Source organism: Triturus cristatus, chromosome 10 (genome assembly GCF_964204655.1).
Source record: "Triturus cristatus chromosome 10, aTriCri1.1, whole genome shotgun sequence".
Taxonomy (NCBI): Eukaryota; Metazoa; Chordata; class Amphibia; order Caudata; family Salamandridae; genus Triturus; species Triturus cristatus.
The window spans coordinates 52374202-52400881 of record NC_140593.1 but is presented as its reverse complement, the minus strand read 5'-3'; the positions used below and the strand labels follow the sequence as shown (position 1 = coordinate 52400881).

The following is a 26680-nucleotide window of genomic DNA, read 5'->3' as shown; positions in this document are numbered from 1 at the left end:
GCATCCATTTTGTGATGCTGGGGCTCTGGTTAACTTTAACCGGGTAAGTAGGTTACAACATGTCTTCTCCCTCTAGAAGGGAGGGATAATATCCTCATCCCCAGAAATGGGATGGGGGTATTATTCCAAAGTGTTAGACACCTTACACGACATGTTTTGATAAAGCCAAACCATAGTTACCATAACCGTTTAAGATTATAAGGCACTTTAAGAGTATATGGCAGGCTATATCATAGAACAGCTATAAGGACATGGTTCCGAAAGCTGCAGACAAGCTCAGCTCATGCTAGAGCACCATCTCACATGTTACCAAGCACTCTGCCTCCAGGATTGTTAAGGCCTGCCATAGGAGTGGCTGATAGGTACACATGTGTCTATATGTTCGATAGGTATAGGAATACTACACCTAAGCAAGGGGTGATTACACGACCTTGCCCCAGCTGAGTGATCAGCCAGTTGTGTCTGATTGGAAGGCCAGACCAGGGGTGGCATAATACATGCTGCAGCCCCTGGGAGGCCTAGGGTACACCTATGCCCTGGGTACCTAGGGTACACTGTACAGGGTCCAATAAGGTGATCCTTACCAATTGGTTATGTACCTAGGGTACAAGGAGTCCATTTTAAAGAGAGAGCAGACAGCCTGAGACCCTGAATGGCAGGATCTCAGGCCAACTAAGTCGAAAAACCAGCTAGACACTAGGCAAAAAGTTGGGGGTAACCATAGTCAGATATCCACCTTCCTACAGAGTTGCATATCTTCCAAAGTGTCTCCTGTTAGAGAAGGTATGGATGCATGAGCAAGAGTTGGCAGCTTTGGATTTGTGACCAGTTTAGCCCATTTGCGCCTTGGCTGTGGGGAGGGTATTATCTAACGTATGACCTGCCTGGTGTGTGAGTGTTACAACCATATCTTTATGTAGGTATGCACTGCATTATCTGTTTGAGATTCTTGTTATAGTTTTGTGGTCGCATGGTGGGATGGTTCACCTGTTCCTCCCACCTCCTTTAGCTCATGTGTACTGCTTGCTATTCTGATTCTAGCATGTGAATCTATAAAAGATACAATACTGGAGTGTGGATATCTTTTATGGATGCAAATGCAGCCCTCCGTCCTCCCCTACCAGGTTCACCTTCCATACTTCCATCAATTTACGAACTGCACTCGTGCTTGAAATGGCCCTGCAGGGATTGGATACTCTGGGTCTGGGATGTGATTGGCTGGAGTTTAGATGTTCTTCAATGAGGTTAACTGGTTAATAACTGCTATTGAATTTTAAGGGGAATTGAGTTTAAACCCTGATGCTGCTATTTTACTGTTACCATGGGACTCCCACCATGACGACAGCGAAGATTCAAGCTTGTGAATCTATAAAAGATACAATACTGGAGAACCAAAATGTACAGATAAGTAACTTGTTTTTTATTCTACAAGTCAGCCTTGGGTTATCTTAAAACATACTTGGTAGGAGAGTCTTCTCCATGGTAAATGTCCTTCAAGGCAACCAACACACCAGCAATTTTATGACAATGATAAAGACATATGTGGCACGACATTTCATCCTATACTCAAGGTTAAGGGAGCTGTAGCCAAAGTCATCTTGTGAGAAGGCGGGCTTACGTCCTCAATGGTCCTATTGAAGTCTTAAATATGGGATCAGACGGCTGGTAGAGGACGCACTATTATGATGACAAGACCGCCTTCCTACCCGAGTTTCAAAGTCAGGTTTGATTATTCTGTTTGAAGTAGAGACACTCCTCAGCAAGTCTGTTGGCAAACTTCTCTGAATATTAAGTGTGAAAAGGAGAGAGCTATGTCCGTAGGTACTTGGTCGTTGATCACCCACCACCCCAGACACCCCAGAACCAAGAACATTGAGGGCTCCCTCAATACTCCTCTGGACACCATGGAAGTGAAGCAACATGTCACCCAATGTGCCCAGGGCAGAGGCGACAGCTCAGATTCCATGATAAATGCCTGTTCCTCAGTGCGATGGCAGCCTCTGGATCCTGTGGTCACACCTTTACACCACATCAGCATACCTATACCAACATACTGAGAAGGAATACAGATTTAGGCACTTCCTGAGATAGGCATAACTGTTTCAAGACGTGTTTCCCCTCTGATCCAGGCATACGAAGTACATTGAATGCAGCTCATGGAGGTCAGTGAGTGTTTGAGGGCACAAGTGGTCGCTGCCAAGCTCAGTAATGACCGATAATGGCACTGATCAGAAACTTTTAGGAGAGATCTCGTCCGTTAATCTGCACAGAAATATGCTGCACAATTTGGCTTTTTTTTTTAAAGAAACCTTAGTAGTATGGGTAACATATCTATTTAGCATAGCAATGTAAACACTGTTTTCAAATATATCCAATGAAAATTGTATTTGTTGTATGTTTAGCTTTTGGCATGTTCACAGTCTGCCTAACATTGCCAAGTGACTTCCGCAAACAATAAAGCACTTTACAACCGAAAGCAGAACATGAGCCTTTCGGGACCCACCGCACACATTATCCACCTGTGGCATAAGGTGACGCGACGCTTGAGTTGGAGCGATAAATTGATGCAACATACCCCACTATGGGACACTGGCAGGCTGGGTAGACTGGGTAAGGGTTAGGGTTTCAGACAATGGGACTCAATAGGGATTTCACGAGTGGGGGACCTTTAGAAGGCGGGAAAACCTATCACTTTCACTCAACTGCAGGCTCAATACGAAATGGCACCAACTGAACTATTTCGATACCTGCAGGTCAGACATGCATTACAAGCGGTTGTCCCACCCGACACGCATCTCCCAGAAGCATCCCCCTTAGAGGACAGACTCCTCACAGACTATATGGACAAGAGGGCCATATCACTCACATATTGGAAAATTGTTAATAACCAGTCAGACCCCATACAGCCGCTACGAGACAAATGGCAGGCTGACGTGGGTGAACTAGATGAATCTGACTGGCAGGAGGTGATAGAGTCCCCAAGGGTAGTGGCGATATCCTCTAGATTACGTCTCCTCCAACTAAAGGTAGTCTACAGAACATATTTTACCAGAACAACACTACACAAGATGGGGAGGATCAACAGTCAATTCTGCCTCCGACAATGCGGCGATATAGGTACCTTTTATCATACACTATGGGACTGCCCAATAATTCAACATTACTGGGAAGCAGTGATGGATACAATCACACGGGTCAGTGTAGGCCTGGCACCACCAGAACCTAAGCGCTGTCTCTTAAACGTCTGCGAACCCACAGACCTAAATCACGCAACACAAACTTGGGCAACCCTAGGCATGACGATAGCAAAGCGGAATATTGCCAGGCTTTGGGGGGCATGCACTGCCCCAGTCCTGAGAGACTGGTGCAAAGATATGGATATGATTATGGTGGCAGAAAAAGCTACATAAGTTCATAGTGGTTGCCCTAAAAAGTGGGAGCGGGTATGGGGCAAATGGAACATATATAGGGAAGGCATATGTACCCCACGCAATTTAGTCCCGGTTTCCGACGAAGATGATTGACAACTATATTACCCATTTATTAACAGGTCAAGAAGTATGTACAATAAACTGCTAATATATGTTTTTTCCTTTAGTATAACTGAAAATAATACAGACAAATGGAACATTCAAGATGTAATGTTTTCACTATAAGTCTCGATTTCAGTAAAAAAAAAATATATATATTTTTTTAAAGTGACTTCTGTACCAACTACTATAAACAATTTGTAAACTTTACTGCAATATAATAGAAGTAAGGCCTATTGGTTAAGTGTCTTAAAATGTATCTGAGATCCCTAATTTTGAATTGCAACACTAATTTATATCTTGTTTTGAACAACCAGGTGGGCCCACTCTCCCTTTTTGGGGATCTAGCATTCATCCGTTATTTCATCGATCTGTAAAACATATCTGCTGATAACATTTAATTAGGGTCATGTCCTAGTTTCAACTTAAAATGTGTATGATTAAAAACAAGATCATCATTTGTGTCCCTTGTCATACCCGACCCTCTTTCTCCCGGTGCTGGAAGGATTGGCCAAAAATGACCTAACACTAAACTGTACTTTGGGATCCATCAGGGGACATCCTTGCACTAGTTTGGTGGATACCGGTGGAAGCAGATCCATAAACACTGGTCCCTGCTGCCATGATGGGGCGGAGGAGGGGTTTTCTTGTGGAAGTGGTATTTCTATTTTCCACCTTGCATCTCTTCTGATTGCTCTAGAGCCTGACATTTGCTTCCCTTGCTTTTGTTTTCACAGCCTGGGACAGCTGGCCAATCAGTGGCTGAATGACATCTTCAGCGCCCTGGAGCCAGAGCTGCGGACCTTCGTCAGCGCCTGCAGTAGGATGAACACCTTCAGCTGCCTGCCCATCCTGGTCACCCTGAGCAGGCACTCTCTGAGGGCCCAGACCTCGCTGGACTCGTCTTCCGCCTCCTTCCTCCTCTCCGTGCTCAGGAACATGCTCCTCCTCGCGCATCATCACTTCGACAAGTGCATCGTAAGTGCCAACGCTATTCAGCATGGTTCCTCGGTCCGTCTATCCACTTGTACCCAGAGTCTATTCCTGTAGTAGAAAGAGGGAACCTTCAAATATGTTAAGTCACGTATATTGTAAGGCGCACTATCACCCCTGGGAGTGTCCTGGTGCGGAGCCTGGTGCTGCAGATTTCACCAGGCATGGAGAGAGTTCACCATGTTTCCCAGGACCTTGCATTAAGGCTCACCCTAACACTATCCAGTACATTAGTTAATATTTTCTTGGTTTTTTGTAAACATTTTATTTAGTTTTGCATCGTAAGGAACAGTAGCACATGGCCTCTTACAACATATTGCAATAATGTGGAGCAAAAAACTCAGTACATTTAAGCATGAGTGCGCTGGTCAAGGCCGCTGTGTAGAGTGCTCCTGGGCGTGGAGATCTGCACTGCTTCCAGTACTCACTGTTTATGGCCCGATGCAGCAGGCACCCCTATAATGGACCTGGAAGTGAACTGGGGAGTCTGAGTGGGACCTCCTCATATCCAATGGCATCCTCCTCCGCCACAGCCCATTTGCACATGCTCCTCTCCACGCCTCCACCAGGGGCGTGATGTACCATAAAAATAAACAAGAGGACTATACCTACCAATAGTCCCAATACCGTTACCCAATAATCAGTCAGTTGGCAGTGAAGAAGGTTCAATTGTTTATTAGACAAAAATACTCTATAGAGGAGCCTCTCCGAAACTCACCCATCAGGTGCGCCGAGAAGACTGTTGGCTCGTATTCAAACATGAGGTTATATACCTTTCGGTTCAACACATACAATCACTGAAAAAGGAAAAACACCAGTTGGCCCTCGAGCTCCAGGAAAGGACCATATATGGCACACATCATACCAGTACAAAGGCTTGACTATCTATTACTGATGAGGTCAGGAGGGGTGACTCCCTTTTGTCTTGGTGCCTGGGAGTGTAGACACGGCACCTCCAGGAATGTAATTATGGCCCCCAAAGCCAGATGCGACATTGAGGCTTAGAGCAGTCGAATAAACAGCCTACCTTCAGCTGCTACAAATAACTCAGATGAACCGGGGCCTGACAACTGTACGTGATCAACACATGATCACAGCCCGTGCTCGAGCATACGTTCAGAATATGGCGTCTGTATGGTTCTCAGCCTACTCTCTTAGCAATAGATATACAGGCGGAAATACACGAGTTTCCTCCAAGCAAAAGCATATATATATATATATATATATTTCAAACAGAGAGCGTACGTATAGATGCATCGTGCTAACATAATATACGTCCGATACTCCTTATATACGGGAAATCTACTTTTTTATCCCTCAGAACGGCCCTTTTAGCATGATGTAGCTAACTAAAACAGTTCAATCTTCAAATATTCCCTCATCAATCTGCATTAAGTCTTTGAGCTCCTGCTGAACTAGCTGAGCTTTTACCGCTGTTGGGGATGGACCAGACACAGAGGAAGTGAGTTTCGTCGCGCAATAAGAGCAACATGCAGGTCCACATTGTACGCAAACACAACACGTGAATATGATACCGGCTATGCATGCCAGCACCATCAAAATTTTCCATCCCCAAGTAGACAGCAAACCCCAGAACCAACCAGAGAGAGACCACGTACCAGTTTCTACATGTATCTCAGAAGCTAAACGATGTAGCTTCTGTATAGCCAAATGAACGGAGGGAGCGGAGTCAGGAATATAAACATAGCAAGAGCTGCCGATTACACAACATGCTCCTCCTCGATCTGCCAAGATAACGTCCAAAACCATGCGGTTTTGAAGCGAAACAAGTCTGGTCGCCTGTAGCTCTACTGTTATATTGGTCAGTATTCCTGCAGTAGTGTTGACTACCCCTTCAACTACTCTAGACAGACGTCGTACTTCTTAGCTAGTAATCATAGGTCCCCAAAAGGGTAACACTCCTTTCAGTGAAACACTGCAGTGGAGTAACGGTTTGATCTATAGCAGGGGTATCTATCACCCTTTTATTTCTCCTAATAAGCACGCTACGTTTATCTAGTCGGTGATCCTGGTGATAATTAGAAGGGGCAATATAGACTGGAGGGTACAGGAAGGACAGGTAGCAACGTCCGGTCCAACCCCGTGGAAGCCAAGTGTAGGCACTTTCTCCACAGACAAAATATACATTTGGAGGGGTTAACAACGGAGGGCTGCTAAAGGTACGCAACTGATAAGTGTAGTTACATCGGCTTTCTCCTACTGATATGTACCCTACTCCTTGAACACAAAACGCAGAGGTACTGTTTAATACAGGCACTGGAATAGCCCTATCTTCAGTAACGTTACAGTCCTGAAAGTGTCGATAATATTGAGTGAAATTGAACTCAACAAAGTCCAAAATCTCATTTTTCAACCAAGTGGTATTTTCATACGTTATATACATATTCATACAAGCATTCGGATCTAAGGTTCCCTCTCCATTATTCCCATCGGGGTTGAATCCTTGATGAACCTCAATATATGCTAAAATCATTTCATAATCTCTCTCTGAAAACCTTCGAGTGTCCACAGTGTAATGCATATACATCATAGAAAGCAGTTTAAACCAAGCCTCGCAACTTCCCAGATGAGACAAAGGTATAGATATAAATAAGTCGTGCTTGTGCATAACAGATGGTAAAAGACCACAAACCCAACAATTTGTAGTATTGGTGGCACTATGTGCTTGATGAAGCATTTCAATGAATGCGTTTTTCACATAGGTCTGACGATGCCTTTCCTTATGAAGGGCTAAAGTATGAAACACATGTTCTGGAGGTGGGGTAGTTGTTCCTAAAACAGTATGCATAGGTCGGCGAAATTCTAAATATATGAATACTCCCAATAATATGATTAGCAATATTGCTATAGTGGCTATAAATGCAATTTTAGCACGATTGGTCCAACTAGAAAAAACAGGCATACATGTGGGAAAATAGCGTGGTACAAAAGGACGTTCCTCTTCAGGAACAAAACGAGCAAAGGGATACATGCTAACTAAAAGTCCAACAATAAACTAGGGCAATGCAGTCCAACCTGCCAGAGGGTGCTTCTTTCCTGTGTCCGTTTAGAGCCTCACAGGCAGGTTCCTATCGTTCATCACAGATAATACCAAAACAAACTTCTCACGTTGGAGTTATGTTCTCACACAACCCTTGAAGAAAACACAACTTGGGCCCCTTTGAACATGAAATTCAGTCTTTCTTTCTGAACAGAGCAAGCAAATGTTCAAGGCTCTCAGCGCGTTCAGTCCAGTGTCTCGCTCAGTACACCAGAAGCGTATCTAACAGACATTCATAGCACAGGTCTGTACCCTATCGCTCAATTCTCTTCCAGGGGATCCTCATCAATAGTCATAAGCATTAGAATATTCCCGCCCATGTGCGGGATCCCGGAAACAGTATATTATATGTGCCCCACATATATATATCCATACATATATACCTATATGTATACACAAGTAATTGCAGCCCCTAACACCCTAGAGCTGAACCATGCTGTAAGGAATTTCCACTACACATAAGAAAAAAGCATTATAAACATGAGAAACAACATTATAACTTGTTTGGAAACTGTTTTAATGCTTAGAAAACAGCAGAAATTCTTAGAAAACACTGAAAGCATAGGAAGCTCCCAGGCTGCATTGCAAATACCCAGTCTAAAAAGACTGAAAAGCTAACTCATAGCTACATAGCAAAAAACTGACACCGTGCCTTTAAGGCACACCTGACCCCCACCTTCCCATCATGCCTCAGGGGTGGCAGTTAGGTCAGTTGTTCTTTCCGGCTCCTTCTGGAAGGATCCTGGCAACAGAGCTCCACTTTTTTCTGAGTTTCTCAGAAAATATTGTCTGTTTTTCAACTGTTTTTTCCCTTACTTCGACGTTTTTCATCTAAGTCAGTAAGAGGCTGCCTTTTTTAGGCATTTTTGGGCATTTTTTCCATCTTAAAATGCCCTCTCTTTTCGATTCTTGCCCTGCATGTGGCAAGAAAAAGGCCAGGACTGACTCTCATAGGGTCTGTATCCTGTGTCTACCGGAGGATCATGATTCCAGCACATGTCCTCACTGCCAGGGCCTGTCCAAAAGAACTTTGAAGGACAGAGAGCGAAGTCGCGCTTATGGCCTGGCACAACCATCCAGAGGCCGATCTCCGGTGAGGAAGGGCTCCAAGAGGCATAAAGATTCATCTAGAAGCAAGTCCTCTCGTCCTTCCGCCTCAGCGTCGGGCTCGGCGCTGAGAAAAGATGTTCCGGTAGGTCGTGTTTCGAAAAAGAGGTTCTCGGCAGCGGGCTCGCCGTCGAGAGCAGGTACGACGTCGACGTCGAAATCCAGACCGCCATCGTCAACTCGGCGACGATCGGCGTCGAGATCCAGAGCCTCTCCGCCGTCGTCAACCCGGCGACGTTCGGCGTCGAGAGTCACTACCCCTCCGCCGTCGTCAACCCGGCGGCGATCGGCGTCGAGGAGCAGGGAACCTCCGCCGTTGTCAACCAGGCGACGATCGGCGTCGAGGAGCAGAGAGCCTCCGCCGTCGCCAACCCAGCGGCGTTCGGCGTCGAGGAGCAGGGACCCTCCGCCGTCGACGACATCTCAACGTCGATCGGCGTCGAGGAGCATGGACCCTCCGCCGTCGTCAACCAGGCGACGACCGGCGTCGAGGAGTGTCACCCCTCCGTCGTCGAGGGCACCATCCCCTCCGTCGTCGAGGCGTCATCGGCGTTCGACGTCGAGGCAACAGGATCCTCCGCCGTCGTCATCCAAGCGACGTTCGGCGTCGAGGTTGGCATCCGTCTCGACGTCGAGAGTGGCAGCATCTCCACCGGCGTCCCCGCGGCGTTCGGCGTCGAGGGAGAGAAGGCCTCCGTCGTCGGCTTCACATCGCCGCTCGACGTCGAGGCGGCAGGCTTCGCCCACTGAACATGGCCGCAGGTCCACATCGAGACGGCGTTCGACGTCGAGAGAGTCCCGGCGAGAAAAGAGACGACACCACGGATCGACGTCAAGACCGCGCTCGACGTCGAGACAGGCCTCGGACAGGTCGGTGGTCCTGGTGACAGAGTCGGCGTCTCGCCATTCCTCCTCCCACTCAGGGGCCTCTCCACGACCGGCAAATCCACGAGAACCTGCGGTTCAACCCCGTAGGTCTTCTCCTCAGACTCAGACCATTAATCTGTCGCCCAGATGGCTACTGCCAGCACATCATTGGCAGGACTCAGGGCCTACAAAGAGGATGCGGGAATACATCAGTCCAGTGCATGATTCTCCGCTGCAACGGCTGGTGGCGGCTGTGGACAGAGCTAGTCCCCCCAGGCCAGCACGTCAGAGGTCTCCGGACGACAGGCGACGCAGATCGCGCTCCCCCAGACGGGAGGAGCGTTCACCTGGTTCACGGGCTCGTGATCATCGCCGGAAGCGCAGAAGGACTCCATCATCGTCCTCTTCCTCTTCCTCCAGGTCCTCCATCAGGGACTATTCTCCCACGCTCTCGGGCAGCCCAGTGTCCAGGGTCTCGCCCGTAGACGACATCAACACCTACCAGGAGGTGTTGCAGCGGGGAGCACAGAAGCTGGGGATTGAGATGTCAGTCCCCCAAGTCACCACCTCGGTGATTTTTGAAACACTTCACCAAAAGTCTGCCTCTCGTCCGCTGCTGCCTTTGGTCCCAGGAATCATGGAACCAGTCATGGACACTTTTCTCACCCCGGCGACTGTCAAAGCCGTTCCGGCTCGTATCCTGAAAAAATACAAGCCAGCTACCTCTGACCCCGTCTTTGTGAAGATAGACCCACCTGCGGACTCTGTCATAGTGGCAGCGGCTAGGAAGGGTCAGACGGCGTCGGCCTCCTCTTCCGTCCCTCCAGATAAGGAGAGCAGAACCCAGGACTCATGGGGACGCAGGGCCTGCTCTTCTGCGGCGGCGGCCCTCAAGATCTCCAGCGCGGCGGCGCTTCTGGGCAGGTACGACAAGGCCCTCTGGGACTCGATGGAGCGTTTCAAATCCAAGCTCCCCAAGGAGGACCAAAAGGACTTTGAGGAGATTGTTATGGAAGGGGCACTGGTGGCTAATCAGTCGATTAGCACAGCGGCGGATGGTGCGCTAATCTCAGCCCACTCTTACACACACGGCGTCTGCGCCAGGAGGTCGTCCTGGTTGCGTCTGACAGGGCTCAAGCCAGACGCACAGCAACGGATTTTAAACCTCCCGTTCTCTGGCAACTCCCTCTTCGGCACTCACACGGATGAGGAGATGGGGCGCATGAAAACGGAGCTGGACACCCTCAAAGCCGTGGGCTTGGAGAAGAAAAAGGAATTCAAGCGCCGTTTTCGTCCCACCCAACGCAAGGGGCCTCAACAGAGGGTTCAAACCCCTCAGTGGTCTCAGAGCAAACCCCAAGGGAAAACCCAGTTTAGAGGCGGAAAGTCTGGCAGGGGCAGAGGTGGACACCAGCAACAGTCCTCCACTACCACAAGAGGAGGAAAGTCATGAGCTGTGGCTTCCTCTACGGCCGTTGCCCACTCCAGTGGGAGGAAGTGCATCACAACATCTAGCAGAGTGGGACAGCATCACAAAAGATCGCTGGGTGCTGAATGTACTGCGTCATGGATATGCGCTACGTTTTCGAGCGCGTCCCAGAGACATCCCGCCAAAGAGGTCCCGTCCTCACCACCTCAACCTGCTCAAGCAGGAGGTGAGATCCCTTCTGAAAAAGCAAGCCATAGAGAGGGTTCCTCCTTCGCAGGTCGGAAAAGGAGTGTACTCCCGGTACTTCCTGGTGCCCAAGAAAGATCAAGAGCACAAGTTTCGGCCGATTCTGGACCTTCGTCTCCTAAACAAAGTCATCGTCAAGGAGAAGTTCCGTATGTTGGCGCTTCACCAAATATGCCCACATCTACAAGTCGGAGATTGGATGTGTTCGGTGGACCTCCAAGATGCGTACTTTCACATTCCAATAGCGAAACATCACCGCAGGTACCTACGGTTTGTGGTTGGAGGCAAGCACTACCAGTACAAAGTGCTCCCATTCGGACTCAAGTCGGCCCCGCGAGTCTTCACCAAATGTATGGCAGTGGTGGCGGCCTGCCTACACAAGCAGGGTCTCTTCGTCTACCCGTACCTGGACGACTGGTTACTGAAGGCTCCAACCCAGCAGCAGGTGAAGAAAGACTTCCAAATCTGTCTGAGACAGTTGCACGCTCTCGGCCTTCACGTCAACATGGCGAAGTCCGTGCAGCAGCCCACTCAGTCCATCCACTACCTTGGCTCCGTTCTGGACACAAGCGTGGGAAGAGCGTATCCTTCGGAGGAGAGACTGTCTTCAATGAAGAGAAAATGCAGGCTTATGCAGCAGATGCGGAGGCCGTCAGTTCGGCAGGTAGCATCTCTGCTGGGTTCCATGGCGTCCTGCATTTTTCTAATTCCCCACGCCAGGCTGCGAATGAGACCTTTGCAGCAAGCTCTGGAGGACCAATGGGATCAGTCCACAGGCCGTTGGGGAGATCGAATCTCTCTCTCCCAGGTGGCGAAATCTTCCCTAGCATGGTGGACTCGTCAGAACAATCTGTTGGTGGGAGTCCCGTTTCACCAGCCACTTCCGGTGCAAACAGTGGTAACAGACGCGTCGCTACAAGGATGGGGGGCCCACATGGGGTGCCTCCAGATACAAGGTCAGTGGTCTGCAAAAGAACAGGGCTACCACATAAATATGCTAGAGCTTCGAGCAGTCCATCTTGCTCTAAAGGCGTTCCTCCCAGCAATCGAGACCGACTCAGTCCTGGTGCAGACCGACAACACCACGACCATGTTTTACCTGAACAAACAGGGCGGGACTCGGTCACGCCCCCTCTCCCTGGAGGCGCAGGCGATCTGGCACTGGCTGCTCGCCCGGAACCTCTCGGTGGTGGCAGTACACCTTCCAGGGGAGTTGAATATCAAGGCAGACGCACTCAGCAGGCACTTCGAAGATCAGCCCGACTGGGTGCTGCACGACGACGTGGTGGCGGACCTGTTCCGTTGGTGGGGTCGTCCAGACATCGATCTGTTTGCAGACGACGAAAATTCAAAATGCCACGCCTTCGCGTCCAGATTCCACCGTCCAGGGACCAGGGGGAATGCTCTTTTGATGGACTGGTCAGGGACATTTGCCTACGCCTTTCCGCCCCTGCCTCTGATTCCGAAGGTGGTATCCAAGCTGCTCAGATCCGACATGAAGATGATCCTCATAGCTCCGGACTGGCCGCGCCAGTGGTGGTACCCGGACCTTCTTCATCTCTCAGTTCAACCTCACAGGCGGCTGCCTTGCAGGCCGGACTTGCTGTCCAAGATGGGCGGGAGGATTCTGCATCCCAACCTTCCCTCACTGAACTTAACAGCATGGCTCCTGAGGTCCTGCAATATGGACATTTAGGTCTACCGCCTGACTGCATGCATATTCTCAAGGAAGCGAAGCGACCCTCCACAAGAGCGTCTTATGCGTTTAAGTGGAAGAGGTTCTTCATTTGGTGTAGGGAACATCACCATGATCCTACAAAGGGGCAGGAGGACGTCATCCTTCCGTACCTCCTTCACTTAGCTAGATCAGGCTTGAAGTATGCATCCATCAGGGTCCATTTGTCTGCCATTACAGCTTACAGGAGGTCTCCCAGTCAACCTTCTTTTTTCCAGATGCAGGTGGTCAAGGACTTCTTGCAGGGGTTGAAAAAAGTTTACCCCCCTGTTCGAAACCCTTCTCCTCCGTGGGAGCTGAACTTAGTGTTATCCAAGTTGATGGGCCCACCTTTTGAGCCGATCCACAAAGCTTCTTTGCAGCATCTGTCGTGGAAGGCCGCTTTTCTGGTAGCCATTACATCGGCACGCAGAGTAAGCGAAATCCAGGCTCTGTGTACTAAAGAGCCGTACACAGTTTTTCACCAGCACAAAGTGGTCTTAAGGGCACATCCATCCTTTCTCCCTAAGGTAGTGTCTGATTTTCATATTAATCAGTCCATTTCTCTGCCATCCTTCTTCCCGAATCCAGCGACCCCGGCTGAGCGGTCGCTCCACTCCTTAGACCTCAAGAGGGTACTTAAATTCTACCTGGCAAGTACCAGAGGCATTAGGAAGACGGACCAGCTGTTTGTCAACTATGGCGCCATGAGAACAGGCTTCCCAGCGGCTAAACGATCCATTTCCAGATGGATTGTTTCCTGCATTACCCTAGCCTACCAGCTGGCGAAAAGGCCCTTACCTTTGGCCCCTAAGGCTCATTCTACTAGGGGGAAAGCGGCCACAGTAGCTTTCTTGCATGACGTTCCAATGGCAGAGATCTGCAAGGCGGCCACTTGGAAATCGGTCCATACCTTTACCAGGCACTACTGCCTCGAATCCGATTCCAGGGCGGATGCCCAAGTAGGCCAAGCCTCCTTGAGGAACCTGTTTGGGTAGCTGAGCTATCTGAGCATACTGTTCCTTCTCTGTTTATTTTCTTTCCTTTGCCCGCAGGGGGATGAGGTGAGGCTCGCTATTCTATTCTAATGCTTATGACTATTGATGAGGATCCCCTGGAAGAGAAGGATTAGTTACTTACCTGTAATCCTAGTTCTCTTCCAGGGGTATCCTCATCAAAGTCATAAGCAACCCTCCCGCCTCCCCGGGCAAAGGTGTAATAATTTTCAGAGGTTGTTATTTTTCTTTGTGCCATGACTTTTCAGTCTCCGCAAAGAACAACTGACCTAACTGCCACCCCTGAGGCATGATGGGAAGGTGGGGGTCAGGTGTGCCTTAAAGGCACGGTGTCAGTTTTTTGCTATGTAGCTATGAGTTAGCTTTTCAGTCTTTTTAGACTGGGTATTTGCAATGCAGCCTGGGAGCTTCCTATGCTTTCAGTGTTTTCTAAGAATTTCTGCTGTTTTCTAAGCATTAAAACAGTTTCCAAACAAGTTATAATGTTGTTTCTCATGTTTATAATGCTTTTTTCTTATGTGTAGTGGAAATTCCTTACAGCATGGTTCAGCTCTAGGGTGTTAGGGGCTGCAATTGCTTGTGTATACATATAGGTATATATGTATGGATATATATATGTGGGGCACATATAATATACTGTTTCCGGGATCCCGCACATGGGCGGGAATATTCTAATGCTTATGACTTTGATGAGGATACCCCTGGAAGAGAACTAGGATTACAGGTAAGTAACTAATCCGTCTCTCCCTATCTCCTAGTATGTGCACCTGGTGTACAGTGTTGTTTTCTGGGCCGCAGGTTGTATCGAGTATGGCCAGGCACTTCTTGATCAGGGAACAAAACAGAGGATGACGAATTTGGTGAAACAGGGGTTCTTCGAGCCTCTGGGTTAGCTGTAGGAACAACAGAATCTGGGGCGATCGATTGTGCTGATGACAGAGCCCCTTCCGAGCCCGGTACACCTTCTCCTTGCCCGTCTCCAATTACCTGGGTGTCAGAAAAAGGAATGAATCGAGGAACTCGCTCACTTTCCTGAGTCAGAACCCCGTTCTTGGATTCGCTGATCATGTGGAAGCGGAAGGGGTAGTTTTTTCAGATGTGACACATGAATCCAGTGTCGCTTGCCGTTCACCTTTACCGCCATCCGCGTGGCCAACAAGACTTGAAACGGTTCAGACCAATGAGGATCCAAGCTAGATTTTCGCTGATAGTTGCGGACCAGAACCCACTGTCTTGGTTCCAAACGATGTCCAAAACCCTCCGGCCGGGGCTGCAAAACTGCTGAGACCTGTTGATGAATGGAATGAAGATCTTTAGTCAAAGCATACAAATAGTCTGTCAGCATAGGATACTCTTTATCACGAAACGTTCTGGGTCTCGGGACGCCCCAAACGTTAGCAGGGTGCCCAAAAATGACCTCATACGGAGACAAACCAGAACGAGAATGTGGGGTAACTCGTATTGACATTAACGCCAGTGGCAGAGCATCTGGCCACCTCACTCCAGTACTTTCTTGAATTTTAGCTAATTTTATCTTTAATATCCCATTATACTTCTCGACCAACCCAGCGGACTGGGGGTGTCGAGCCGCATGGAATTTCTGTTTAATCTGTAGTCCATTACATATATGTGTGATGAGTTCTGCATTAAAATGTCTGCCGTTGTCACTCCAAATCACACGAGGCAATCCGTAGCGAGGGAAATACTCCTTTAACAAAGCTTTTGCCATTGCCAAAGCAGTGTTTTCTTTTGTTGGGTAGGCTTCCACCCATTTACTGAAAGCGCATACCACGACAAGGACATACTTCAAATTGTTAACGCGCTCCAGCTGGATATAATCCATTTGAAGCACTTCAAAAGGCAAAGATGGTGGTGCAAAGTTTCCACTCAGAACAGGCTCCCTGCCCCCCGGATTATGACGTAAGCAAACCATGCAATATTGTACCAAATGAGCAGCGGTCCTAGAAATATTGGGATTGTACCATGCAGGATCTAATAATGCACAAATGCCTTTTACCCCAATATGAGCTGAACCATGTGCCATTGTCCCCACTGCATTCACTAATGCATTAGGCAACAACCACCGCTGTTTTTCTGTCAGATCAATCCAACAACCATCTGTATTTAGTTTCCCAATTCGCTCTTTCCAGTGAGCCAATTCACTAGGGGTAGCTTCTTTCTGTATCTTTCGGACACTCTCCATGGTGTTATCAAACATCTCTGCTTCAGCCACCCATCTAGCAGAGCTAGTCACAAACATGGAGGTCAATTTGGATTTCGCAGTTTCCTTAGCTACTTGATCGGCAAAGGCATTAACCTCCCCCACGGCATCAACCACGCCTTGTGTGCTCTACATTTGACTACAGCCACTATTTCTGGTAACATCAATGCTGTTAGTAATCGCAAAATCAAGGGGCCATGCTGTATTCGCTGACCATGAGAAGTAAGAAAACCTCTTTCTGCCCAGAGTCGGCCAAAATTATGAGCCACGCCAAAGGCGTACTGGCTGTCGGTGTAAATATTTACTCTCAGTCCTTCACTTAACTCACAGGCCCGAAACAATGCCACTAATTCAGCTGCCTGTGCTGACTGATAGGGTACTCGAGTAGCCTCAACTATAGTGTGAAGAGTAGTTATCGCATATGCAGCAGTTGTCGTGCCATCTGGTAACTTAAAACAGGAGCCATCGACGTACAACTCCCCTTGAGGGTCAGATAGAGGAGTGTCAGTCAGGTCTACTCGTCCCTTCGTTTCTTCTTCGGTCTGAAATATACAATCATTAACATCATTGTTTTTTTCATTCGAAGGGAGGGGTAGTAACGTGGCAGGGTTCAGAGTGGCCCATCGTTTAATCGTAATGTGTGGAGCAAACAAAGTCAATTCGTATCCGGTAAGACGCGCACTCGTAAGGTGCTGGGTCTTTGTTCTGTTTAATAATGTATCCACAGCGTGCGGTACCATCACTTTGAGGTCAGTGTTCAGAATGAGCCCTTCCGACTGTCGAATAGCCACCGCAACCGCAGCAGTAGCTCTTAAACAGTTAGGGAGTGCTCTGGCGACGTTATCCAACACCGCCGAGAAATAGGCACAAGGTCTCTGCTTACCATCAAATCCTTGTGTTAACACAGAAAGCGAGCAACCGTCCCCCTCGTGTACGTAAAGCACAAAAGGTTTCTGGTAGTCGGGAGTACCAAGAACAGGTGCAGTACAAAGCGCAGATTTCAAAGAGTCAAAAGCATCTTGACAAGCATCAGTCCAGGGTAAAGGTTCATGTACATCTTTAGTGGTTAAATACAGAAGAGGTTTAGTAAGAAGGGAAAAATTAGGGATCCATTGGCGACAGTAAGAAATTATGCCAAGAAATGCACGAACATCACGCTGAGTACGAGGTACAGACATATTAAAAATGGTAGTCACACGCTCAGGGGTTAGTCTCCTCCCCTCTTTCGACAGTAGATGACCGAGATAGGTCACCTCCTGTCGACAATATTGAAATTTAGAAAGGGATACTTTATTGCCATTAGCAGCCAAATGAGACAATAATTGTACAGTGGCCTTCTTACAACCTTCCTCGGTATCAGAGGCCACTAACAAATCATCTACGTATTGCAAAAGCACATTACCAGGGGGCAAGACCAAATCATCCAACAATGTTTTCAAAGCTTGACAATAAATACTAGGAGTCTCTGTGTACCCCTGGGGAGCGCGACAGAACCAGAAGCTGCGACCAGATAATGAGAAGCCAAAAATATGGCGGCTATCAGGATGAATCGGAATGCTAAAGAAAGCATTTTTTAAATCAATCACAGAAAAATATTTACCAGTAGGAGGAATCATAGTGAGAATAGTAGTGATGTCTAAAACCACAGGGTATTGGGGCACCACTAGTTTATTAATTTCACACCAATTAATCACAAAACGATAGGTATCAGTATAGTCAGGATCGCTTCCAACAGGGGCTCTCTTTAAGGTAGGCAAAATGGGGCCATTGCACACATTAGCAGCTGTCTCTTCCACCACACCCCTTTTTACCAAATCGTGAATGATGGAGAGCAAAGCCTTCTCGCCTGCCGGAGAAATTTTTTACTGAGGTATACGAGGAAGCCGAGCATTTTGCTTCAAAGTAATAGAAACGGGCGGAATCTTTAATAATCCTACATCTGTGTCACCAGTGGCCCACAACGTTGCTGGAATAGCCGCAAACTCAGGAGGGAGGGGTTCATTTTTAGATAGGTATGCTTCCCAAGGGAATTAATAGTCAAGTAAACACCATCAGGTGAACAATGAATCTTAGCATGCAATTTCTTCAACAAATCCAAGCCCAACAAATTTTCGTCACAATGTGAAATCAAAAGAAACGGGGAGTCTATCGAAACAGGACCAATGGTAAAAGGAATAGGTTTGGAGATGGGGCTCACCACCGGAATTCCCGAGAATCCTACCGAAACATTATTGTGCCCGGACAGAGCAGCCCCTGGGACCAGGGAACGAGAAATAGAACTATTCATTGCACCCGTATCAACTAAAAACTTTTCAGATGTCCCCATCAAATGCGCCTTTACATAAGGTCCTTGCTGATCAACGGGTCCTTACACCTGGCCCTCACTGTGTCCCTGGCTATCCTATGGATAAGCATACCCTTCGGTCGTGTCCATTGCACACTCCTCATTATAATACTGCCTACCTCTTGGATTATCAAAATAATTATTTTGTCAAATAAGGGGGTGTTATTTTTCTGTCAGGTCTCTACTGAGCGCACTGTAGAACACGTTAGTGTATGAGCCTGAATAAATCTGCAACGGTGCCACAGGAGAGGGAAAATTTTTTACCCCTAAAACCCTCCAATGGTGGACCAAAAGCCCACTCGTACGAACAGAATGCAAGCTGTGCACACGTTTTATGGGTGTAGAATGCGTATTAGCAAAATATATCAATAAACAGTCATTGAACAAAGCAGTTGTCAAAACAATGGATCACAGGAAACAGGATTATATTCAGTCTCGCTGTTTATGTAGGGTTAGGAGATCCAACCAGCCAACACGTGTTTCGTCAAAGGGCAAAAAACCCCAGACTTCTTCAGGGCTGGTGAAAAAACATACATGAAGTACGTATCACAAACAAATTCTTTCAATTACATTACAAACATGTCAATTCTTAGAAATTCTTTTGTGTTTGGTGGGAAAAGGCACCCGTTAAAAGGTGATTGCATCCTATTAAAGGATCCAGAATGAGAATTGAGATCAAATTCAGTGAACATACACAAATAACATATAAGAAGAATAAAATCCCTTATGACGGAAAATCAAGAAACCCAATCAGTGAAAACCATAATTCGGATTCATGTCTGCCAAACCTGACAAAACACCGAGAAATGATGTGATATTCGACATGCATAAAGTTGCAAAGTTCTAAAAGAGTATTAAATGCCGAAGTGACCGACTGCAAACACATGTCACGAGAAGTGAACCATCAATTGTGACTCCCTTGTAAGTTACAGAGTAAAACTGTGTCTATTCGTGTCATGTGATTAAGGGGTATTGATAATACCCCACCTCTATAAGAAAACATGCGAACGGTTTGTTCAAACCCCTACCTTCTATATGTGTAGCAGGTATATCAGACCTATTGGCCAGGAAGAAAATCAGTAACCATAAGGGAACAACACACTTAACATGTTCTCAGATTATCAAGTGTAAGACACTAATAAATAACTACTTATCGGTAAACCAATTGAGGCTTACCTTAAAACCGGTGATAATTCCGACCCGGTAGGTCTTAAGGAAAATATGAATCGTTTACGTCCTTCAACAAAAAAGAGATGGCCATTCAAGTGTTGCCAATAAAAGCCGCTTTCATCTGTAAAGTGCACATAGTAAATATAAGATCCTTCTGTTATGAACTACGTAATTCTAAATAAACCTATCCAAAAGGAGTCCAAATGAGTAGAGGCTCCCCCTTACCTAGGACGAGTACATCCCGAAGTCTTGAGCCTCCATCAACTCGTGTGAATAACTTTCAGTGTTTGCAGCGTGCGCATACCCGGAAGTTCCTTAAAGCGTGTGCGTACGTAAAATCTCTAGAACGTGTACGTCAGTCAGAAGACTAGAACGTGTGCGTCCGTCAAAACACATAGATCGTGTATGGTGATAGTGCGCATGCGTAACAGTACGTGCCGCGTATCCCGGTTTTTGTCAAGTGGCATAAGTTTAAAAGATAACTGGGAGTAGCTAGGAATAGACATAATTTTTTTAAAGTTTAAACATCAAAGTTAAAAGGCTCTAACACATACAGGAAAAGTCCAAACTAGGTATTATATACGATATATATTGACAAAAGGCCAACATTCCAGATGATTGTAAATCTTGAAGGCGGAACAGATAAAAACAACGAGCTCTCATGTCATTACTGTTGACTGTGACACAAAAGGGTGAACATAATAGCCGATGGAGTTCCCCATATTTATAATAGGAAAATTTCAAAGTCTCAGAGACACTCACTTAATAGTGTAAGAGAGACACATATGATATTAACAAAACAACATCACAAATTACATGTGAAGGTAAACACACCTTTAAATAAGCATATTGAATACAGTCATGGTGAGAATGTCCGCAGTTCATGTAGTGGTCATTCTAATTTCCTATGAGACAGTAGTATGATACACGGGAAATAAATCTTAAATGCATGTTATTGAGAAACAACCTAGATATTAATTTATGGCGTTCCTACGTTAGTTGTAAGAAAATCAAAAACCCTTGGGAGGCGTGCTGGAGTAAATCCTCATCTTGTATTCATTTAGTATTTCAGCTTCCTAGGAAATAGTGCATTTCACTATCGCTGTTAAAACCTAGGTCATGAGTACGTAAACGCATAATCCAAAAGGCTTCAAGCCTCCTCAAATTCAGCTCCCTATTGCCCCCTCTGGGGTTTTGTTTGCAGATATCTATTCCGTAGAACTTAAACTTCTTACTTGTATCTTGTGTGGGACATTCCCAAACATGCAATGCCATGGGGTATCTCGAATCCTTGTGTTTCAGAGCCCTAATGTGTTCCCCAATTCTTTCTTTCAGGCTCCTAATGGTACTGCCCACATATTTACCCCCACATGTACATTCCAGTACATAAACAACACATTTACTATTGCAGTTTATGTTCACTCTTATGTCATATGTCTTGTTAGGGCCTTCGAAACTTTTCTTCTTGTCTACTGCCCATCTACATGCACCACAACACCCGCATTTGAAAAAGCCAATAGATCTTGCAGTCAACCAAGTGTTTTGGGTTACATTACAAGTGTAGCTAGGACTGAGACGGGTTCGAAGTGTTTGGCCCCTGCGGTAAGTGATCTGTGGTTTATTACGGACAGATTTGGTAAGAGAGGAATCTGGTCAGAATATACCAGTGTTTCTTCATGCTCTTAAAGAGAGCCCTGCTGTACGTATCATAGTTAGTGATCAATCTCACCACTGTGTCTGTGCTTTTCACCTCTTTGTCTCGGATAGTATTGATTCGGTCTATGTTCCTAATTCTGCTTTCTGCTTTTTGTATGGTTGATTTGTGATACCCTCTTTGTGTGAATCTGGCACCCATATCATGTAGGCAAGAAGCAAAATCTGTGTCAATGCTACAATTGCGTCTGGCCCTGGTAAATTCCCCAAACGGAATGGCATTAATCTGATGTGGTGGATGTGCACTGCTAGCGTGTAGGATTGCATTACAAGCGGTATCTTTTCTATATAGTCTGGTGTGTAGATTATTATCCTTGATAAAAATCTCAATGTCCAGAAAGGTGATACATGTGTCACTTGAGACCTGTGTGAACTGCATGTATAGGTTATTTGAGTTCAGGTATGTGAAAAATTCCGCCAAGATCTCTGGGGTACCCGTCCAAATCATCAGGCAATCATCAATGTAGCGCCCCCAATAGAGTATGTGATCCTGAAACCTGCCTCCTCCAGGTCCCCATATCCAGTCTTCTTCCAACTTACCCATAAACAAATTAGCAAAGCTAGGAGAAAATTTAGAGCCCATGGCGACTCCCTTCTTTTGTCTAAACCATTGGGAATTGAATAGAAAGACATTATTGTTCAGGATGATACGCATCATATCAACCAGCATCTCTGTATGTTTCCATTGAGACGCCGCTCTTCTAAAAAGAAAGGTTTCTAGGGTCTTGATACCCAAATCAAGTTCAATGCTTGTATAAAGCGACACAACATCCATCGTGACTAGGATCATACCTTCCTCCCATCTCAGATCTGATAGTATATTGACAATGTGTTTCGTGTCCCTAATGTACGATGGTAGATTCTTGACTAGTGGGGACAGAAATATATCCACGTATTCCGCGATTCTCTCCGTGGGACCTCCAATACCTGCCACTATGGGTCTACCTGGAGGAAAGGCAAGATATTTGTGTACCTTAGGAAGTGTGTAGATGCATGGGTAATTAGGTCTGAAGACCTTGAGGTATGTCATTTCTTCTAAGGTAAGCAGACTATCATTGTACCAATTTGTGAGGTGCTTATTGACCAGTACCGTTAGGGGACCTATCGGGTTCTGATGTAGTTGTTCGTAACACGTTGTATCACAAAGCTGTGTTAGTAATTCTGCATTATAGTCACACTTATGCATCACCACTACGTTGCCTCCTTTGTCCGCCTCTCTGATTATCAAATCTCTGTTGGTTGCAAGTTCCTTCAAAGCCACCCGTTCAACTTTAGACAAGTTGTCTGAGTATCTCATTCTCTTTTTTTGATTCATCTTATCTTCAAACTTATTGAGGTCGGTCAGAACTAGTTTATGAAACGTATCGATCGAGTTATCAGCTGTCAGTGTAGGTGTCCACTTGGATTTGGATCGGAGCCCACTAGTAAGTGAGTAATCAGTTTGTACATCTAACTCCTGTAAGAGTATTTCCATGCGTTGAGGGGTTTCTTCCGTGTCTGCTAGTGATAAAAGTAATTGTGTATTCAAAGCATCTTGTATGCTGAAATTTACATTCGGAGACTCTGTGGGTATGTGTACATTATCTTTATTAAGTACAGGGTTCAATTCAAAAAATCTTTTTAATTTCAGATTTCTAATGAATTTGTACAAATCTACCTTAGTATTACAAACATCACCTTCATTAGTGGGGTTGAAACTTAATCCTTTCTTTAACAGTTCCACCATATCTTCATTTAGTGGTAAAGAAGAAAGGTTCATTACACCAATATCATCTCTTGAGTTGGTTATTGTTTCCTGTTCTGTCCTGACCTCAATTTGGTGCGGTAGTCCTCTTTGTCTCCCTGCCCTTTGACCTCTACGGGTTTTTCGTTTATGGGATCGCGAGTTGGTGGTAATCTGTTCCCCTTCCTGATTCTCAGCATCTCTCGTAAAAAAGAGGAAGACGAGGGAGTCCCTGCATTCTCTAACTCACTATCACTGGTGATAGGTGTATTCAATGAGGAGGTGCTGGAAGAAGTTGAAATAATCCCTTGTCTCTTATTCGTCCCTGATTCTTTACCTGTCTGGAAAAGGAAATCATATTTTCTTGCATATGTGTACACTCGCCCATCTCTATAGTCTATCTCATCACGTTTATTCTTCTTATATGTTATTTGTGTATGTTCACTGAATTTGATCTCAATTCTCATTCTGGATCCTTTAATAGGATGCAATCACCTTTTAACGGGTGCCTTTTCCCACCAAACACAAAAGAATTTCTAAGAATTGACATGTTTGTAATGTAATTGAAAGAATTTGTTTGTGATACGTACTTCATGTATGTTTTTTCACCAGCCCTGAAGAAGTCTGGGGTTTTTTGCCCTTTGACGAAACACGTGTTGGCTGGTTGGATCTCCTAACCCTACATAAACAGCGAGACTGAATATAATCCTGTTTCCTGTGATCCATTGTTTTCACAACTGCTTTGTTCAATGACTGTTTATTGATATATTTTGCTAATACGCATTCTACACCCATAAAACGTGTGCACAGCTTGCATTCTCTCAAAATAATTATTTTCTTGTCCAACTTGCGTCGCCTCTTCTCGTCGCATATCACTGCGATCCACACTCCCCCGACCTCTTCCTCTACTCATAGCCCCGTTCTGGGCCGGCAACAACGGACACTGAGATCGCCAATGCCCTTCTTCCTTACAATAAGCACACTGATTTATTCCCAAAACAACAGCCGGCCCTCTGCCTCGTCCAGTTCCCGCCCCCCTCTGGACGAACCCTCTACTGCCTCTCTCTCTGCCTCATCCTTGAGCAACTTGTTGCAACAACACTCCTGTTTTAAGATCTTTCGCTCTCTTTTCCGTCTTATCCTTACTCTCATTTTCTCTATGATCGTAATATTGGGCCATACTCAATATTACCGAGGGCGTGGAAGTTGTCCAGGTACTTTCAGCGGCTTGTAGACGTGCGGAGACTTCTGGTAACAAATTGGTCACAAAACGATTAACAAATAATCGTATACCGCCTTACAACGATAAATCCTGTCCACTAAAATCAAAGAATACGCCCTCAAATCTAGTGAAAAAAATCAGAAACACTTTCATCTTTCTTCTGCTTACATGCGGTCGATTTGTCCCAATCCTCCTTACAAGGCGGAATTAAGGAATGCATGTAAGTAATAATACGGCCAGGTAATGCCAATAATTCAGGATTTGGCTTATTTCAAGGCTTACGATCCTTGTCCCAATCTTTTATCTGCTCCCATATTCGGCCTAATTCTTGAGCATGGTCCTGATCATGCACCTGACGCCATACGTCAACGGGAACTAACAATGCAAAGAATAGCTCTATGTCAGCTACGGTCATGACGGCCAAAGAGGCCGCTTCTGTGAGTTCTTTATAATAAGCCGTGGGATTCTTACGGGGGTCGGGTAATTGTGATTTCAGCGAGAGGACTTCACTCCTCTTCCAGGGGGTGTAAACCCATTGCTCCTGCACTCGGGCCTCTACACGAGGTCTAGTCACCACGCCTCGGTCATCCTTTAGTTCCGGTATTTCAGGATGAAAGATAGGATGAACTTCTCGCATAGGATGCTGAGTGTCCCACGAGGGACACTTTTGACGCATCCGTTCTCGATAATTTAATAAAATCTCCACATTTCTATACACTTCATCTGGGCTAAGTTCAGACTTATGAGCCCGGTCCCGGATGTCATACATCACTTGGGGGGCCATCCTTCCTGGAAAACACTGTTCCCAGAGAGTAATAATACATGCAGCCATGTGCTTCAAGGCATGTTGCTGATTAACAGGCTCATAGTCTCGAAGCCTGTTCCATATATCAGTTAGAGTGTAAATAGGGTGTCGCATCCACTGGGATGACTGATTCCCTATCATCTGTTTCTCATTCTGTCCTACAGCCGAACGGGTAAACAACTTCCATGCGTCGGATCCCCCGGAACATGAAATGGAGTCGAAACAGCTGGAGATGGGGGTCGTGCTCGCAGAAAGGGAAGGCCACACAGGGGTGGGGGAGACAAAACAGGTGTGGACAGAACGGAAGACGGCAATGTAACAGGCCATAAAGTAGCCGTCTCAGACACTGAGGGAGACAAAACAGAGGACGTTCCCGGAGAGGCAAGGGAGGAGGAGACAACAGGGGCGGAAGCTGAAGGGGCCTGTACTAGAGTCGGGGGAACAACGGGATATATACGCTGCGGAGCATAAGGTGGAGGTGGACGAGTATCCAATAAATCCTCTATCTCATCTTCCGCTTCAGTCCTAGCCACATAGGTCTTATCCACTTGCAATCTAAATTGTCTGTCTGCACAATCAATTCCTTGTTCGGTTTTGGCTTTATCAAAGGCTATAGCTTTCTGCGTAATCGTCTGATTTCCTTTCATCCTACATACTTTCTCCTCCCGCATACGTCTTCGCTTTGCTTCCTTCTGCCACATGCTTAGGGAGTCAAACATTGACTGTCGACTTTGTTTAGAAAATAATCGATCCTGCAGAAAAATTTTCTTTTTTTCATCAAAGGACCCGGTTAAGGGCCATTGTAATTCCACATTACCCTTAGTATATTTATGGCATAGTATATTAAACAAGAGAGGTGTAATACCATGCTTTACATACATATCATAACTTGGACTGCCCTCAAACGGGGCAGGTTGACTTTCAGCCAAACGCGTATCATTAGGGCGACAACAACATCCAAAACAACTCAATCTGCTAAAACCACGGCATGGTTATTGTCGTCGCGCGTTCCTCATTCGATCATAGAAATAAACTTCCAAACATGGCCATGTTCAAACATTCACAAAACATACAACCTCACGCCCATTTAAACATACACAAAACAATAATATATGTACATACAAAAATATTCAAAATTACGTCTCTTCAAACAAAGAACAGAGCCCGTCGACTCCTGTTCGTGGATAATCAATCAAATTCGGATTCCAAGACCGACAGATACCAAAATCAAGCAGTCCAAAGACTACCAAGAGACCGTCAGACAGGTATAACCACAGACCGACCTACAGACCATCCCGCAGCCTTCCTGGTTCACTCTTGGGACTATTCTGACTAAGCCCGCTTCATTAGCACCACTTCAGATGTGTTCCCAAGGCGACCCAGGGACAGCCACAGGCTTTTCCGAAAGCAGTCCGGCCGGGCGCGCACCACACGTGCCACACCAGGCGTCCGATCGGCGTCTCTATTATTCACAAAAGGTCCGTGGAGCATCTATACGTGACGCCACCGCAGTGCTGCC

General features: G+C 46.3%; 1 protein-coding gene across 1 annotated transcript in view; it reads left to right on the top strand.

The window, feature by feature from the left end:
- The window catches only part of LOC146788818 (exocyst complex component 1-like), a 1992459-nt gene that overhangs the window by 1692927 nt on the left and 272852 nt on the right, over positions 1-26680 (top strand). Inside the window, exon 14 of the mRNA XM_085630399.1 lies at positions 4268-4508. Within this exon, the coding sequence (XP_085486525.1) occupies positions 4268-4508 (241 nt within the window). The remainder of the gene's footprint in view (positions 1-4267; positions 4509-26680) is intronic.